This window comes from Ahaetulla prasina, chromosome 1 (genome assembly GCF_028640845.1).
Source record: "Ahaetulla prasina isolate Xishuangbanna chromosome 1, ASM2864084v1, whole genome shotgun sequence".
In the NCBI taxonomy this organism is placed as follows: Eukaryota; Metazoa; Chordata; class Lepidosauria; order Squamata; family Colubridae; genus Ahaetulla; species Ahaetulla prasina.
In genome coordinates, this window is record NC_080539.1 from 176,555,903 (window position 1) to 176,575,232 (window position 19,330).

Genomic DNA, 19,330 nt, shown 5'->3' on the forward strand with positions numbered 1-19,330 from the left:
GATTCATAATATGCTTTTAGTATTGTATCAATTCATAAAGAAATGTTACATAGAAGAAAATCGGCTACAATATTTAAATGATGATTTGGGGTCATTCTAAAAGTGCTGAAGCTCTTGGCAATAAACTCAATGTTATTAACTGAGCACACTTTTTAAAAAAAAATAAAGTGTACTGTTCTGACCTTCAGAAGATGCTTAGAATACTAATGAATACATATTTCAATACTTTTGTTTGCTAAACTATATCTGTGCTTCTTTTAAAACAATAGCTTAACATTCTGAACAAAGTGGCTATACTTTTCCCCCCCATTTGTGTGTCAGTTCTAGTTGTGTTTTTAAATCTGGGAAGCTGCCTACAAAAGGCAACAGATTTGGGAAACAGTAAATCCGATTTGTAAATGTCTGAAAATATTTGAGTTCTAGGTTTTCATGTATTGTGGAGTAAGTTTCCAAGACCACTTGGCCCTAATGTGAGCAAATTATGTTTCCAATACTTGAGGGCACACCCAAATTCCATTGTTTTGGTCTTCTAGAGTCTCCTTCCAACTATTACAGCTAAACACCGCCATTTAGAAGTAGGAAACAAATATAAATCCAAAAACAGGCAAACAAGTATATTTTTAAAATGTCTAAAATCCAGTCTTACTCACATGTGAGATGTGTTTTCATAACCCTATGTTTTTCTGTCCCACTTCTCTTGGCTACCGCTATCATGAAATTGTAAAAATTTGATCTAAATGATATATGAAATCAATCTCTGCTTTTGAACAGTGGTACATGTTGAAATGCCACTGTTGCAAATTAGAACAGTATCTTAGTGCCTTAGTTCGTATCAGTCAGTAGCAGTTTCCAAAAATGCATTAATTCAAAGTAAATTTTGTGGGAAAGCCAATTTATGCTACAGTATTCTATGTCATGTAGATATGCCATAGCAACGCTGACAGTGCAGCTCTTATCTGAGAAGAGCATGCAAAGGTATCTTACAGGCTACTTGCGCATCATGCTAGGCTAAACTGTGAGATCAGTATGTATGCAAACTCAGGCTACTAGATTAATTTGGTAAACCTTCACTCAGGTTTACCTGTATGAACAAGGCTAAGAGATCTGATACTATGTAGTCATTTTGTGGTGAGATGGGTGGCAAACAAATGTAATAAATAATTTTTTCACCTACCCCTTTAAAAAATTAATTTCTTCTTGTTTCCAGTGGAAAGGAAAGTGAACATCTTAGGAAGGAGATGTTATCCTATTTTGCCTATCAATTGCTCTTGATACGGCTTGGAAATTGCAGTTTCAAAAGTTGGGTTTTGATTGTGAATATGGTAAGCATTCTTATTAGCCAATCGTAAAGAATAGGAAGAGTTTTATCTCTGAGTGCACAAAATTATTTTTTAAGCTCTAATATGGATTCAGGATTATGGGCAATTAGGAGCTAGCATCCTTAACTACAAAGTTTATGGAGGCAGCCACAGAAGGTATATGCAAATCTACACATGCTACAATATTAAACTAAGGTTTTCTGTTACAAGCTAAGTCTCTTGTATTCTATAATGAAAACACAGAACCAACCTTCATCCAGGAACTTACAACTAAAGTATTTATCAATTGCACCGAAAAGTTCTATTACAATCTAATGGTTGGCAAGTAAAGGTGAACAGTGCCTGAAGCTTTCAAAAATTTTGTAATTTCTTTAGCATGGATCTTGCACAAATACTAGTCATGTAACTGCAGCTTCAACGGATGATTATTTAACTGTTACTGAAATCACTTACCTCCAGTGCATGTTTTAAAATAATAAAATTGATTTATTTCAAATGTAGCTTCCATATAATTTGTCACATGAGATAAACTGAAGACTTACAATTATGCACTGAAAAAAAAATACAAAACAAATAATAGGGCTATACATTTTTCAATTATTATTTGGAAGCACTTTGGATCTTCCATAAAAAAGTATTTTGGCTGTTTTATACAACAGCCTATTTTGTTTCAGGCAGCAACACAAACCTGAAAATGAAGGGTTGCTGCTTTAAGAAGTCCATTCATGATCTGACTTTCAAACCAACTGCATCTTTTTTTTGAGGCTCACATAAACACTTCTGAATAATTTCTGAAGCACGCAGAGCTCTGGAAAATAGATACCCATATTAGAAATCCATCATTAAACCTCCTGTCACTCCAACATCAGAAGTTTCCCTTCCACACTGTTCTTTAACATTTTGTTGTCAGATATAAAGCTCACTGTTGTACCTTCTGAACTTGGAAACCAAGCTTGATGTCAATGCAGCACATCAAAATTTTGAAGAAAAAGTTCTTGTTTCTTGATTAGGGAGCCTCCATCATACTATTTATGGATGTAGTTAATTCATTCTTCCACATCAATAGAAGTTTTATCTGAAATAAAATCATAAACAGCCATTCTATTTCTGTTTTCACATCTTGAATAGGAATTACTGAGCATCACATAACTATATTATCTGAAATGGAGCATATTATTCAAATTAGGCTTATATCCCACATAAATAAAAGCACACACTAATTTTTAAAAAAAACTTAAAATGCTAATGCAGCATCATTAAAGTAATATGGATAGTCTTGGATTTACAACCATTTGTTTAGTGACTGAAGTTACAATGGCACTGAAAAAAGCGAAATGACCATTTCTCGCACAACGGTTGCAAAATCCCCATAGTCACGTTCAAAATTTGAATGCCTGGCAACTAGGAGAACCAATTTGGCCTAGTAGTTAAGGCATAGGCTAGAAAGCAGGAGACTGTAAGTTCAAATCCTGCCTTAGCCATGAAAGCCAGCTGGGTGACTTGGTCAGTCTCTCAATCCAACTCATCTCACAGGATTATTGTTGTGGAGAAAATAGGAGGATGACTATGTGTTGGTTGTATTTGCTACCTTGAGTTATGTCTAAAAATAATAAAGGCAGAATACAAACAAACAAACTGGCATGTATTTATGAAACTGCATAAATACTGGGGTCATGTGATAACCATTTGTGAACTTCTGACAACAAAAGTCAATGAGGAAGTCAGATTCATTTAACCATGTTACTAACTTAGTAATAGCACATAATATATCGCTTCACAGTGCTTTACAGCCCTCTCTTAAGGGTTTACAGAGTCACAACAATCTGGGTCCTCATTTTACCCACCTTGGAAGGATGGAAGGCTGCATCAACCTTGAGCCAGTGAGGTTCGAACCGTTGGCAGTCAGCAGAATTAACCTGCAATACTGCATTCTAACCAGTTGTGGTCATAGGTTGAGGACAACCTGCACTATATATATATAAATATATAATCTTACATTACTTATGAAAAAACCTGCTTATCCTACGTTGTATTATATAAATCCAGAAAATAAGGGGAAAAAAACATCCAAAGACCAAGGCAAGATAAAAGAATAAAAAAATAAAGGAATTACAGAGAAAGCCAGTCATTCATTATTCTTAAATCACTTTATTCTTCTTTTTCTGTGAAATTTTGAGTATTCTTTCTAATGCTGAAACTTGCCAGAAACAGATGTAGTTGCCTAGTTCACTCTCACCAGACAACTGGCTTTCTTAACCACTTTGACCAAAGCCACACAGGCTGTGCATTTTGGAGAATGGTTTTACTGTGGAGCCCTTGGTGCTCTCTGGGCTTGTTTGTTTGTTTGCAGAATTTCAATTCCTGACAAGGTAACATCCTAAGTGCTAGTGAGTGTGGGGTTTGCTCCCTGTTTATATACAGTAGTTTTCTCTTTCTTTCTCAGCGTCAGTGGGAGTGTGGGTTTTTTTCCCCTTAGTGTATCCTTGATTAGAGTACAATTTTCTGTTTAATTGCCTAGTGTTAATCCCTGCCTATCCGGATGTTGGCTGCTGGAGAGGATGTGTGTCTAGTCTTTCTGTTTGCCTTAGGTTTTTCTTTTGTTTCACCATTTCTGGACGAACAAGATTCAGGAAGGCAACTCTAAATCTTTTATCTGATTCACTTGGTTAAAGGAGTTGAGGACAGAAATGATGTTTTGCTAGTTCACAAGATAGAAAATTCTACATGGCCTTAGCATGAGATCCAGGAAGATATACTTCAACCAAAAAATGTATTATTTAATATCCACCCTTCCCAGCATCCTTTCCTTCTTGCTTACTCAGATGTATCTTTGCGGACTGCCGTTTCTTGAACATCGCAATGCTTCCTCAAGCCGTCATCAAGAGTATATATGGCTGCTAAAATAGATTCATACAATCGTTCAGCATGGCTTTTAAGCATATCCGAATGTTTTGCAATCAAGCCAAGAGTTTTCTGTAAAACTATTAAGCAAAGAGTAGGATACAAATTATACCATGCAACAGCTGAGTAGCAGGATATAAGCAAGCTTTTCTAAATGCCTATGCTAGGGTTACAAGAGTAAGCGCTACAGAATCTGGCTCCTTTGTTTAACCATGTACTGATGAGAAGCAGCAAATATTCTGCCTCTTTCCTATACCTTTACAACAGGACAAGCCTGGTCTGAACATTAAGTCATAATGTGTTTTCTCTCAACTTCATCTGATGTGTGAAGATACCCAGTTTACTCTCCCTAAAAGATTATTGTAAGGTAACATTACTGGGAAGGGGGGAAAGAAACTTAAGCTGCTTGGGGAAAAAATGGAATATCAAAATAACTTAATAAATGTGTGCTACAATGTACATACTTTAATGTTCTGCAATTCAATCCTTTACCAGTAATGAATTAAATTTTGAGAACACTTAATTTGTCCAAAGCACCCAAACTTGAATTGGTTCGGCTTTCAGAGAAAAAGTACGTTTCAATTATTTCATCATGTCCTGAAGCTATAATCCTATTTCCTACATTCCCAATTACAAGGGTTAATTTGATTTGCTTCCTTGTAGTGCTTTACATCATATCACAAATCTGTTTATAGGAATTTGTGTAACTTAAGACAAAATCCTGTATCCAATTACTAGAAGTAAGTCCTACTGACAAACACCCTAAGACTTAAATCCAACTTGCCACTTTTCAGGCTCACTATTTCTAAAACAAGAGAGTTAAAAAATCCTAGTGTTTAAAAAAAACAACACAATTTTCCTTAAATGAGGCTGGGCCCCTTTTATAGCTTAACTCATTCAGCATTCATGTTTGAATTTATGATGGCATTTGAATAAGTTATGCTACCAATCTTTGAAGTTCTGGCTATCGTAGCATCCCTAGTCACATAATTGTGATCTAGGTGCTTGGCATAGATGCAGCTTATAGCATCCAACAGTCATGCGATCACTATTTGCGATCTTCTTTGCCAGTTTTCTGGCAAACTCAATGGGAAAGCCAGCAGGAAATTACAAATGGCCACTACATGTAATCCTCACTTAGTAAACCTATGGTTATTCACTTAAAAATGGCAATTGGAACTGCTGGGATTTCTGTTACCAGATAGCATGTTCACATGACATCACACTTCACAACTACTTGCTTAGCGACAGAAATTCCAGCCCCACTTACAGTTGTTAAGTGAGGACTACTTTCAAATCCTATAGGTAATTGCTTCCTTACCAGGTGAATTTGTTGACATGCATTTAAGAAGATTCTCACCATCATGCAACACGTTTTCAGTCAATGCTTGGTGCTCAGCTAAATCTTTTTTGAATTCCTGTCAAGAAATGTTGTGAAATGTAATGCACAAAGCAGGAAAAATCATAGTAATATGGTTGCTTGCCTAGATCAGGTCCCATTCACAAGAATTAACTGACTTGTTTAACAGAATTTATGTGATAATGGATCTTTTTTTAAAGAATCTAACAAATTATCTATTATTCAAACTACCAGTAGAGGACACTTAAGTTCAAAAAAAGTGAGTTAAATCCACTGAGAGCTTTAAACACAATAGATTAATTTTGACATACAACCCTCACAATCTTCTCTGGAGACAGAAAATGCACTAAAGCAGATTTGGTGAATGACATCTGGACAGAGCAAAGAAAAGAGGAAAGGTCACTGCATAGATTTCTTAAGTATTTTATAAAATAGTGCATGTTAGCCAAATATATTTGTAAGTTATAACACAGGCTTAATAAAAATGTGCTAAACATTAATTTTTGATACTTTAATTTATTACTGAGATTGGGCCCCAATAAAATTCTACTTTTGCTTGCAAGCATACTCTCTTTTAATGAATGAACCCTCTCAATTAATCTGCTTAATATTGCACTGCACAAGTTTAATATTCCCTCCACCCCGAATCCTAATACTGTATAACAATCTTGTTGCTTAAGTAGAGAAAGTTTGATAAGGGAGTTCATTTATTCAAATTTTTTTCCTATGCAAGTCACCAAGAGTTTTTTTGACTGCGTTAGTATAGGAATATGTGTAATATATAATGAAAGAAAACGCCTTCAACATTATAGCCAGAGAGCAGTAGTTTTGTCCAGTTACTGGCTAAAAGCTAAATGGTTTCATGTGATAAAATGAAGTACTTTTGCAAATTTTGTTTATATTTTAATCTGCTCAACAACTATTGTTCTCTAGGTAGACAGCACGTCTAGAATTAGAATCAGCATCCAGAATAAAGTATGTAACAGATCAATAAAGAATTATCACTACTGGCAATAAAGTAAGATTCTGCAAATGAATTCCATTTTTTATTTATTTTTATTTGTGTGTGCCTCTTTTTTTTATTGAAAAAGTTTTTACAAAAATTTTCACCCCCTTTTCCCCCCTCCATCCCCTCCCCCCTCCCTCCAAAACCACCCTCCTCCCACCCACCCACCTACCCCCCCCGACTTCCCAGAACAAACACAAGGCTAGTTCAAAAGAAAAAACAATCATACGCTAAATTTCCCCTAACACAAATTATAATCCTCCCCTTCTCAAATCCTAACTTCCCCCATACAAATCAGAGATAAATACATCCTAATCATTCAAAGGCTGTGTGTGTGCCTCTTGTGTCAGTGGAGTCCTGGTGACTTGCTTGGACTGATCTTTACAATTTTCCTGACAAGCTTTTCAGAATTGGTTAGTTCTTGCCTCCTTCATCCAGCTATTTTGGGCCTAAGGCAGAACTAGAACTCACAGTCTCTTGGTTTCTAGCCTAGTACCTAAACCACTGCATCAAACAGGCTCTTACAAATTCCATACAGGTCATTAAAGGAGATCAGTGTTTATCTATCTGGATTAAGAACTTAACTGACATTTTATACTTCTGATAGAGTTCACACCATTTTACAGCTATCTCTCTAACTGCCACTTTCATCAATTCTGCCAATGCAAAGAAATATATGAGATGACTTAGCATATCTTTCCAATGTCTTCTACAAAGGGCTGCAAGAAAGGTTTAGCAATTGTAGGCATTGCGTATTACCCAGACTGCATAAATATATATGTATTACAAGTGTAATAAAAAAACGAACTCCACTATTGAAATTCAAGGAGAGAATGGAGTTAGTTACCAGGTAGTTTTGAAATGATGCTTTAACACTTTCAACATCTGGCTTGGGAGGAATCCATTGATCTATAATTTCTGCCACTTTATGCAGCCAACGAATGAGTTCTTCCAACTGACAGCAAAACACCTATATAAATAATTCAGAAAAAAAATATTCATTCAGCTATGTACACATTTGGAACTATGTACAGATTTGATTGGCTTAAACTGCATGATTGCCACAGATTATTGTATGCATCAAATGCAAGGAAACAGGAATATTTACCAAGGATATCACAAAGTTTGCAAGATTCCAAAGAGTGCTAGCTTAATTCTACAGAATACTTATTTAGATATTTCAAAACTGTGAAATCCAAACATTTTTGAAATTAAAAAGAAAAACACAGAACGGGACTTTTTTAGATTTCAGTCAAGAACTTTTCTTACTGAAAAACCATAGGGGAAATTATGGGGAAACATCAGTGGATTCCTAATTTCAGATGAAAGCATTGAAATTGGCTGCCCTTCATATATTCAAAGTTCAAAAATGAGGCATGCTGATAGGATCAAAGGGTAGAAAGTGAAAATGGTCAGTGACAAAGGCTTTCTTGCTAGAATCTATGTATTTATATCCCTGGGAACTCAGAAGATACCACACTGAATTGTAAAATGTTCCCATTTAAACTAAGGGTCTTAATTCCTGTACAAAAGGATACATGAAGGTCAAAGGAGGAAAAGATAGGTTGCCCAGCAGACAAGGTGAGATGCTAATTTTTAGTAGTGTGAAAAGCTTATTAATTCTTCTGAACTATCTATATTCATGCAATTTGGTGATTGACAGTATGATCTGAGCTTCCACAAAGACCATGAACCCCAATGAAAACTTTAAAGTATACGTAGCATGTTCAATTTTAACAAAATAAGATTTAATTTTTTTTAAAAAAAATTACCTTAATACACTGTGCAAGAGAGTAATGGTCCTTCTTTTCCTTGGAGGAAAGGAATTCTGGACATCTCATTTCAAGAAAATCAGTGCTACCAGTTTCTCTTGGCTCGCTTTCCTGCTCCTTGCTGTTCCAATCCCTTAGAATGTCCATCTCATCAGATTCTTGGAAATTACATGTATGGAAAGAGTCGGAATACAATTCCCACTGGCTCTCATTGCCATCGCTATCTCCTTGAACCTCTGGCAGAAGCTGCTCCCCATTCACACTGTTGCCGGGGAAGTCATCTTGAACCTGGCCAAATTCAGGTTTCTTTATAGCCAATGTAAGTTCAGTTAGTTGCTGTGCCAATGTCTCTAACTCCTTGAGTCTTGGTGGTAAGGAGAGATATTCATCATCACTGGCATATTCTTGCTGTAAGGGCAGGATACTTGTGGAGCGCAAGAAGTTTCCACAAGCAGCTTTTCTCCTCAAAAGACACCCATGTCTCTTTTTGTGGCATTCCTCCTCAATTATAAAAGTGGAATTGGATGGCTGAGGGCACCCAGGAGATAAACTAGGTGACATTCCTCCAGAAATGCCAATTCCATCATCCACCAGGGACGTTTTCCCAACGGGTGATATTCTGTAGTGAGAAGCTGGAACTGAGCATTCAAGCTTTTTCAAGAAAGGACTTGAAAGTCTCTGTGCAGTAGGACTCTCCCTGGTTTGGTGTTCTTGGTCCCACATACTCGCAGACTTCAAGGTACTCTCGGGGGAAATTGAGAGGCTATCGAGATCAATTCCAGAATCATGGACAGTGGAATCTTTGAGATTTTTTGGACGCTTGTATTTTGGTCGTAAAGGGTAAGTATAATCAAGCAAGTCCTCATATTCTTTATTAGGATTCCAAAGGGGGGACTGACGATCTGGCGATGGTGGTAGAGAATCGGGTATTGCACATGCCCAGTAATCAGCCTGGAAGGTGGATATCCTTCTCATATGACCCGCTACAGAACAGTTTCTTGCGAGTATTGGTTTCTGCATGCCCAGTTTGGGACTTTCTTCATAGTCAGTCCGACTGTTTTGATACCAAGGAACAGGCATTTCATATAATGGACAGGCCCCAGTAGCTGAAAAACTTCTTGATTTTTTCAGTTCCTGTGGTTCAAACCCAGGGTCCTCAGGAGGTTGTAAGGAACTGAAACTTCTAGGCAATACAGACATTTTGGCACTGAAATGTGGGCTTCTTTTATCTGATAAATGCCTTGGAGTGGATGAATAAGGGATAACTAGTGCTTGTCTCCTACAGTCAGTATCAAGATTGCTAACAGATCTGGTATCAGGACTAAGAAATGTAGCACCTGGAGCTTTTGTTGGGAGAACTCTTGGAAATTCCAGCATACCGTGAAATGACTTAGTTCCACCAGAGCACTTCACCATATCCCTCTGAACGGTTTGTTTCATAGAGGAGAAAACAAAAAAGAAATGTCATATTCCAGGACATTTAATTCCTGGAAGAATAGCTAATTGACTTTAACTTAACTCAGAAGAATTAAGTCAATGTTTACATGGATTTAAGCAGCAAGCGATGACTTCTTTATCCATCAGTAGATGGATTTTTATTTTATTTTATTAAATGTATATGACATCCAAACTCCAGAGATGCGTAACGTACATCAGGTTTCATATAAAATTGATTTATCCTTCCTTAAGATTTAAACATAGCAGCAATCTGCATATCATGTATGACAGAAAGCTAAGAAAATGCAAATATACCCACTCAAATCCCCGTTTGACAAACCGGCTGCAGGAGTCATGCAACAAGGGACAAACTATTCTAAAAGACAAAGCATAATGTGCTTTACTTAGCTAATGGTTTCCTTCTCTAGTACTTTCAGGAAAATGAAGTCTAGATCTGACACTTTCATATTTTTTTTTAATTTGCATTTATAGCCCGCCCTTCTCCGAAGACTCAGGGCGGCTTACACTATGTTAAGCAACATCATGCTAAGCTTGGCTAATCAAAGCTTGTCAGCCATTCTGTCTCATTCAGTGCATTCTGGAACAGCATAACTCTCTCCAAGGTGTCTTGGACCGTAGCGTGATGTACAGACGGAGCCATAGCTGTGAACAATGATTCACACTTTCTTTGGGAAGAACAGACCCGCAATAGTTTTGTAATCAAGAACTCTGGAGAAGGCTAATATCTTTTATTAAAACAGAAAACTGTACTTCTTCCATTTAAATATGTATTGGAATAAAAACACCCATAAATTAAAGAGATTTTTCTTATATTTCTGCATGAAACAGAAAACAGGAAACCAAAGGAAGAAAAAAAAACACTGAAGAATCTACCTGGATGGCAGAAGGCATAAGCAACCTGCTTTATATTAATTAAGCTATCATCATACATAGTATCATATAACCAAAGTTTCAATTTTTCACAGGGAGGAGATATAAAATAAACATGGGCATAATTATTGCTCCAACTATTTACTCCAGGTATTTTATGAGGGTTTGCCAAATTTCTCATGACTTTATTTTTCCAGCATTTTCCTTTTTGCCACTAGAGACTACATGAGTTAACAGAACATTATTGATCGAAGTCTCAAACAGTTGTATCTATAGTAGAAACCAACAGTCATCTTAAATATTCATAACATCAGTCCTGTAACATCAAATAATAGTGAAAATGCAAAATGAGAAATACAATCCATTGGCATCATTGTTCATCTAGGTGCAGAGTGAAATGTAAGAAAGATACCTTAGAAGAGGAAACAAATTTATTTCTACATCTTTACTTACAGATGTGTACAAGTCAGGGATCATTGAAACCTTATGCTAAAAATACATTGTTTATGTAAAACACCCAAAGTGTGTCAAAGAAATACTGATCCTGCTAAGTATCTAAAGGGTACAAACCCCTTTTATAAACCTTTTACCACTAGCAATGACATTTAATTTTTTTTAAAAAAAAATCCATACATTCTTTTGCAGTAAGATGATTAGCATAATTAAGAGAGAGAAAAATACTCTTACCTGCTGCTTTTCAGAGTACAAATCACTTCTGCTAAAATGCCGCATGTCACTGCCATTAAGGAGTTTGTCAATTAGTAGCTTTCTTCCTTAAGTGCTTTGGTTTTCTTTTGTACAATCTATTAAAAAGCATCAAAAACATTTACACTAGAAATAGTGCAGTTTCCTCTATAGCTATAGAGTTTTTGTACTCCATTCTTTTACAGTAGTCCTTGCTTAACAAAGTTCCGACAGACTTTTCCTCCTCCCATCCAAAAAAAGTTACCTGTGACCTGTTCTGGAGTTCTGACAGGATCCCACCCCATGGAATATGATTGCACTTTGGGCTCTTGGCAACTGGCTTACATTTTACAGCATCTGTTTGCTGCATCCCACTGTCACTTGACTGCAATGTTTGGCATTGACTTCATGTTTCCGGCAAAAAATGCTCATTGGATAACATAGATTCATTTAAAGACCACAGCATTTGTTAAGGGCCACTGCAAAAAAGCTTGTATAATTGGTCACGGTCTCATGGTGACTTGCTTAATGACCATTATTCTAGGTTTAATTGCAGTTGTAAATTGGGGCTTACTTTAAGTGCCAGCTCTTCATCTTCTGCATCTAAAGAGTTAATGACTTTTCCTAGTTAACTCAAGACAACACAAGTCTAGTCCTGCAGAACTTTATCTACTATCATACCTGACCCGCATACACCATCTAATGGAAACTTTTTAATCTCTGAAGTTATGAATAAAACAGATTTGTTCAATTTCAGTACCTCAATCTGGAGAGATAGGAGAGAGAGAGGAAAAGGAAGCTATTTTAGAGCTGCTTTCACCAATTTTTAACTAATGCTATAAAGGCCTGGCTTAGCACATAAATCCCTTTGAAACAGAGACCAAATCAAATGAACTTTGTGCTATTCACATAAGGATTTTTTATCAGGCATCCACTGAACCCAGCATATGTGAAAGTTACATCATAGTTGGCTATAGATGTAGCTATTCTAAATACATAGTCTAAATACAGGTTATTCCTTAAAAATTATGCTAACACCAGTTCCAAACTGACTAATGTTTTCTCAGAGCTGATGTCCATATCATCACCACACCAGTGCCAAAACCACACCAGCAGCCTTCAAAAATCTTTTTCCCACTTTCTCTTACAAGTTGTAGGAACATCCTCAACTTTGCCCTCCTTATCTGCCACCTCCTGCTACACTGTCATCAGACAGGAAACACTTGTTTCCATGTTCTTTCAAACAGGGATCTGTCAAAACCAGCAACCAAAGGAAAAGGAAGGATGCAGAGAAGGGGAGACAACAATTGGAGATATTCACAAAGAAACAAAGGAATTGACACTTGCCAAAAAAAGAAAAGAAAAGCCAATCACATTTTCTGGTTCAAATTAAATATTTCACTTCCAAAAGCTGTAGTTTTAAATTCAAATTTTGTTTCTTAAGAAGTGAACAACCAGGACTATTAGCCTGGAGCTTAAGGATGAACAAGATACTGCTCAGTCATTGACTTATTTCTAGGGTAACTACTTTGTGGGGTCCCCACTAATAAGAGAAGAGTACACTTAGGACCAGTGTGGTCAAAGGCAAAGATTAGAAACAAAAGATCTGGATTTCATCATAGGTAAACATCTTCCAATGTATCTTTTTATGTGTGCCTTCTGAAACAGCAAATCTATCAGGAAGGTTAAATACAGGATAATTCCTCGTGTAAACAGCCTCTGTTAGCATGAGTATTTACGGGTTGTTCAGGGTAGATTTGATTTAAATCAAGTCGATTTAAATCAAGTCGATTTAAATCACGATTTGAATCACTAGTAAAAAGGCTTGATTTAAATCAACTGGATTTAAATCATAATTTTTAAAGAGCAACTGCCATCTCTGTCTTGCAGCAGCTCCCTCTGACCTGCTGTTGACTCACCGGCAGTCCCATTCACTTTAATGGGATGGCTGGTGATGCAGCTGTGACACAACAAGCTGAGGGATATGACAGGCAGCAGGTGAGTGGATGCCTCATAACAGGCGCTGCCCTGATGGATCTGAAATGACAGGTGCTCTTTAATATTATATTTATAAGCTGCTTAGAAGATTTCACTTTCATTTTTATTGCTTGCCTTTCCTCCTCACACTTAAGAGCTTGGTTGTACAGATGCATTTCTCTTCAAACAATCATATAGTCTGTAGTGTACATAGATTTGCAAAACAATAGGATACAGGAATATTCTTGAACTTTGTTTTATGATTTATCTCATGGTTACTGTGAAATTGTGTGAATGCATCAATGCAGTGCATGTTATCTCAACTTGCAGAGCTTGGATTAATTGAATGAGTTTACCAAAAATGTAAATATTGCAGAATATACAGCCTCATGCTACATAACTAAGCTCCATTTCATGCTGAATAAACTATATTAATGTATCTTAAATAGAAAACTATCTTTAGATTTTTACCCCAAAAGCATTTAATTAAAATAAATGATAAAAATTTTAAAAAATCCAATTTAAATTTTTAAAAATCTAATTTTTAAAAAAATTTTTAAAAATCATATTTTTTTAAAAATTTTTTTAAAAATCATCAATTTTTACCCACCCTGGTTTCGTTCCAAGCTATCTTCATGTCCTGCCTGAGTCAAAAGCTCAGTCAAACCAATCAAAGCTGCAGTATTAATGACCAACAAGTTCCTCCTCAAATATATGACTATTGTTGCTTACCCCAGCAATGATCTGCCTCACTACCACACAACACATCTAAGCTGGCTGGCAACTAAACAGTTTTTATGCCAGCCTTGCTTATAAAGCTACCTAACTCTCAGATACCTCTGCTTCCTGTAGGACTAGGCCAGGGGTCAGCAACCTGAGGCTCTAGAGCAGTGCTTCTCAAATAGTGGGGCGCGCCCCCCAGGGGGGGTGCGAGGCTCCGTAGAGGGGGGCGCGTTTGACCTTGGCAAACACTGTCATAACAAGCTAAGCCCCGTGTTTTTAATAATGATACTATTTACAGTCGCGCGGGGGGGCGCAAAAAATGTTTTCTTCTTCCTAGGGGGGCATGACAGAAAATAATTGAGAAGCACTGCTCTAGAGCCACATGTGGCTCTTTCACCCTTCTGCTGCGGCTCCGTGTCACTCAAAATATGCGTCACAACTGCCAATGTGAGACACCCACCGGCACACGATTTATTGAGCTTTTCAACCCCAGTAGGCCAACCATGGATAAATCCAAGAAAAAAAGTTTCAGAAGAAAACAGAACGTTTAATTCAACTACATATGCTAGTTTTGTGGCCACTTAAGAAATAGTCAGGCACGGGAAGGGTTTTGTGGCTCCTGGTGTTTTCTTCTCTGTGGGAAACAGGTCCAAATGGCACGAGTGTTTAAGGTTTCAGACCTCTGGACCAGGCAGACATTTGAACTAAAGCTCACACAAGCTTTTGCCATTAGCCAGGCTGCGTACTGGGAGGCATCAGAATGCTCAGATCTGTGTTAAGTTGATGCAGGCCACATGGACTCCATTTAGTCCCTCAGAATTTCATCAAAGAACCTCTCAGCACATACAATTATTATGCACCTCAAGGTACAGTTTTGTCTGCCCTGATATGAGCAGTAACAATGAGTCTTTCTGAACAACAACCTCCTCTTTATGTATTTGCCCATTCCTGCGAGCAAGATCAACGGCAACAAACAGCTCAAATGCTAACCAGAGATTAGCATTCTGTGAAAAGTTCAATTCACACATGGAAAGAGTTGGCAAATGAGCTCTCTGGGGAAAGCCAGTGCTGCCTTGTTTCAAAAGAAGGACCCTCTTGTATTACAGCCTTCCAGATTCTAGACTTTTTGCCCTCTACTTCTTCCTCCTACTAATGCAAAGCACTGAATTGAAGGGAATGTTCTCTAGGCGCTCAACTCAGCTTTTGCTTTGCATTAGCACAGTTAAAACAGGGTTTTAAAAGGAGATTCACACATTCATGGCGAAAAAACCAGCCTCTGTGAGTCTATTTAACCTTCAATAAAAGGCAATATATATCATGGTAGCAGTTGCAGAATAGAAGATGTAAGACAGCATATGTACACTTTGTAGGTCTTCTAAGGACTTCTACCTAACCACTATGGGGGACTACTGTATGATGGATGAGGTGAGATCCTTTGGCTCAACAGGTCAGTCCTCTTATTATCAGCTTTGGCTGCTCACAATGGTAGTTATAACATACAGAGTATTTTAGGATTCTTTTTATACATGAAAAAAACAGAATCTAGATACTACATTATGATATGATAAGCTTTTGTGGGATCTTTTCAGTAGTGATCATTAAGCCACCAAAGCCACCAGAAAAGGCATCTGATGAAGGCCTCCATTCTATTTTTGTTCTACTGCATCTCAAGTCCACAGATATGACCCAAAAGCCGCAGGGATTCAAATCTTTATTGACAGAGCACAACATATGTACAATGAGACTGTACATTCCATGTCAAGTAACTCAAGACAGTAAACAAGTTAAGATAACTGGAAGCAAGTCAGCACTGAGAATCGAAACATGACAGGGCAAGATGATTTTTGACCCTCCATTAGTGATTTTACAAGGAGACAAAAATACCGTATTTTTCGGACTAGAATAGAATAGAATAGAATTGAATTTTTTATTGGCCAAGTGTGATTGGACACACAAGGAATTTGTCTTGGTGCATATGCTCTCAGTGTACATAAAAGAAAAGATACGTTCATCAAGGTACAACATTTACAACACAATTGATGATCAATATATCAATATAAATCATAAGGATTGCAAGCAACAAGTTATAGTCATACAGTCATAAGTGGAAAGAGATTGGCGATGGGAACTATGAAACGATTAATAGTAGTGCAGATTCAGTAAATAGTCTGACAGTGTTGAGGGAATTATTTGTTTAGCAGAGTGATGGCCTTCGGGGAAAAACTGTTCTTGTGTCTAGTTGTTCTGGTGTGCAGTGCTCTATAGCGTCGTTTTGAGGGTAGGAGTTGAAACAGTTTATGTCCAGGATGCGAGGGATCTGCAAATATTTTCACGGCCCTCTTCTTGATTCGTGCAGTATACAGGTCCTCAATGGAAGGCAAGTTGGTAGCAATTATTTTTTCTGCAGTTCTAATTATCCTCTGAAGTCTGTGTTTTTCTTGTTGGGTTGCAGAACCGAACCAGACAGTTATAGAGGTGCAAATGACAGACTCAATAATTCCTCTGTAGAATTGGATCAGCAGCTCCTTGGGCAGTTTGAGCTTACTGAGTTGGCGCAGAAAGAACATTCTTTGTTGTCCTTTTTAATGATGTTTTGATGTTAGCTGTCCATTTGAGATCTTGCGATATGATAGAACCCAGAAATTTGAAGGTTTCTACTGTTGATACTGTGTTGTCAAGTATTGTGAGAGGTGGAAGTATGGAAGGGTTTTTCCTAAAGTCTACCACCATTTCTACGGTTTTGAGTGTGTTCAGTTCCAGATTGTTTTGGTTGCACCACAAGGCTAGTCGTTTGACCTCTCGTCTATATGCGGATTCGTCATTGTCTCGAATGAGACCAATCACTGTTGTGTCATCTGCGAACTTCAGTAGCTTAACAGATGGATCATTGGAGATGCAGTCATTGGTATACAGAGAGAAGTGGGGAGAGCACACAGCCTTGGGGGGCCCCTGTGCTAATTGTACAGGTATTTGATGTGATCTTGCTTAGCTTCACCTGCTGCTTCCTGTTTGTTAGGAAGCTTGTGATCCACTTACAAGCCTGTTCCGGTACCTGTAGCTGGTTTAGCTTAGTTAGGAGAATGTCTGGAATGATGGTATTGAATGCTGAACTAAAGTCTACAAAAAGGACCCTTGCATAGGTCTTTGGAGACTCAAGATGTAGGGTGTAGTGCAGAGCCATATTAACAGCATCATCTATAAGACTCACCTATCTTTTTTGGTGAGAAAAACAAGAAAAATAAATCTGCCTCTGCCTCCCAGCAATTTTGCCTCCTTGCAGCAAACAACAGCCTGCTTTACTTTCATTTTCGTTTTCAACATTGTTTGATTAGCACAAGAAAAAAAAAATCTTCTCCCAGCAATTTACCTCCTTGCAGCAAGCAGCAGAGGCCTGTGCAACAATAGACAATGGCAATCCTTGCAGCCTGCAACAATAGACAATGGCAATCCTTGCAGCCTGAAACAGCTGAGAGTCCGGGACAATCAATTTGTGCTAATTAGGCTGTGCTGCAGCTGAAATGGGCTGTTAATTAATTTTCCATCTACCCAAAGATGTCATAACGTACTAATGTAAAAACTTACTAACATGTAAACAGATTAAATTAACAGCTGCATTTTACATGGCTTGACAAGCCTTAAGATCAGCTTTTGTTCCTTTGTCAATTCTTCTCGGCCAGGTTTAGAAGGGGTTTTATAGTACAATTTGCATGTCTATAGACTTCTTCCACACTCCAATCAAGAATAGTCTAACTCTGTGGATGAGCAAATCACATTTGCCAGTTTAACTCCACATTTTTAGCCATGATGAACAGTTCCTGCAAACTTCTACGCCTGCATATTATTTGGTAACTCTTTCTCCAGTCTTCGTAAAATACTGGCTTAATACAATATTGCATTTCATTTTTCTATAATTCTCTAGCATGATGAACAGATCAGCATCTTTCTTTCCCTCTCTCTCTTTCATTTAAAGACTGGCTGTGCAAATCGTAGACTATTCAACATGGGATAGATTGCGGGGGAGAGAGGAAAATAAACGCTTTTGCTTTGCAATGTATCTTGTTTTTTGTTGGGTTTTTTTTTTCTGCTAACAGAATCGAGCTGCCAATCATTCCCACCCAACTAAGCCCTTGGATTCGTAGCGTTCCCGGAATTTTTGGAGACTTTTGACTGCCGTCGGAGGAATTCTGTTTCTCGGTGAAGATATTAAGCTCCACAGGTGGTCAACTGCACAATCTGAACTGCCATCCGAAAGACCGCTGGCACTTAACAAAGCTAAAACAGACTCGGCCGACGAAGAACGGGATACGTGGGTGTGAGCCACACAGGCATGCCGTACATTTTTACCAAAGCGAAATCCCGTCAAGCCAGGAGGAAAACCAGAAGTTCCCCCGCTCCCTTTTCCACGTTTTGTCCACCCAGCGAAACCTGCTGCTACACTTGCAAAACAGTTTTGAGATACCCAAACCGAAGCAGGAAGGCAGGGCTGCAAAACAAAGGTACTCTCCAGTTGCTATCAACTTGCAAGAATTGCTATACCATTTCCCGCCCGAAATAAAGAGCGGAGGCGTCTGCAAAAGGAAAGCCCGCCGCCTTCGCCGCCCCCGCCCCACCCCCAGCATACAGACGATCCAGAACTCGGGTGCGCTGGGCCCGATTCTGTCCCTGCAAGATAGAGGCACCGTTTCACGCAGTCACTACAACAGCAATTTCAGGCCCAGCAAAACTGCTTGGCCCCGACCCGAAAGGCTGGAAAGAAGGAAAAAAGCACCATATTTTTACCGGGGAGATCAATGAAGAGCCCGCAATCGTAGATCGCTCCTTTCACTCCTCCGCCTCGGAAAGCCTCCGCCGACGGCCAAACCTCCCCCTCCAGTGGCAACAATAAAATGCTGCTTCGCCCGGGCAAAAAGGCTCTGCGCACGCGCACTCCCGTCCTCCACGGAGCTGTTTCCTTTTTCCAATCTGCTCCTTCGGCGCTGAAATTGGATACGCGGAGAGCAGGCGGGAAAACCGCAGCCTCGGCCAATGGGGAGTCGGCTCCCTTGGTTTAGACGGGGTGGGTTGTTGTAAGCTCGGGTAGCCAACCTCGGGTCTGGCTTGGTGGAGATTTTGCTCTGGGCGGTTTCTGAGGGAAGCGGTCCTTGGCGCCACGAAAGGGAAAGAGTGACACACCCGCCCCCCCCCCCGTTAGCTGACGCGGGACAAAGAGAAGGAGGAGGCTGACTGGATGGCTCAGTGGCTAAGACTAAGATCAGAAAAG

The 19,330-nt window shown here is 38.5% G+C and overlaps 1 protein-coding gene across 8 annotated transcripts; it reads right to left on the reverse strand.

Annotated features, from left to right (window-relative positions):
* Positions 1 to 4: 4 nt before the first annotated feature.
* On the reverse strand, positions 5 to 19,037 carry CEP68 (centrosomal protein 68). 8 transcript variants are annotated; one of them, XR_009155036.1, is made up of 9 exons: positions 18,850 to 19,035; positions 11,374 to 11,489; positions 8,359 to 9,780; positions 7,434 to 7,556; positions 5,542 to 5,638; positions 4,138 to 4,300; positions 2,251 to 2,394; positions 2,008 to 2,127; positions 5 to 1,870 (listed from the first exon to the last, which is right to left on the reverse strand). XR_009155036.1 is itself a non-coding variant. In XM_058182360.1 (7 exons), the coding sequence occupies exons 2-7, from the start codon at positions 11,416 to 11,418 to the stop codon at positions 2,391 to 2,393; spliced, it is 1,815 nt and encodes a 604-aa protein (XP_058038343.1). In that variant the 5' UTR covers positions 11,419 to 11,489; positions 18,850 to 19,037; the 3' UTR covers positions 5 to 2,390. The 8 variants fall into 8 exon arrangements, 5 of the variants coding, with proteins under 5 accessions (XP_058038343.1, XP_058038353.1, XP_058038346.1 ...); XR_009155034.1 differs by having other exon boundaries at positions 5 to 2,127; XR_009155035.1 differs by having other exon boundaries at positions 2,008 to 2,394.
* Between the last annotated feature and the right edge of the window lie 293 nt (positions 19,038 to 19,330).

Coding starts and splice junctions, on each gene's coding strand:
- CEP68 (XM_058182357.1), bottom strand. CDS start 11,418: ATGCGGCATTTTAGCAGAAGTGATTTGTACTCTGAAAAGCAGCAG. Junction 7,557..8,358: donor CTCTTGCACAGTGTATTAAG/GTAATTTTTTTT, acceptor TTATTTATATAG/GTGTTTTGCTGTCAGTTGGA. Junction 5,639..7,433: donor CATCATTTCAAAACTACCTG/GTAACTAACTCC, acceptor ATTTCTTGACAG/GAATTCAAAAAAGATTTAGC.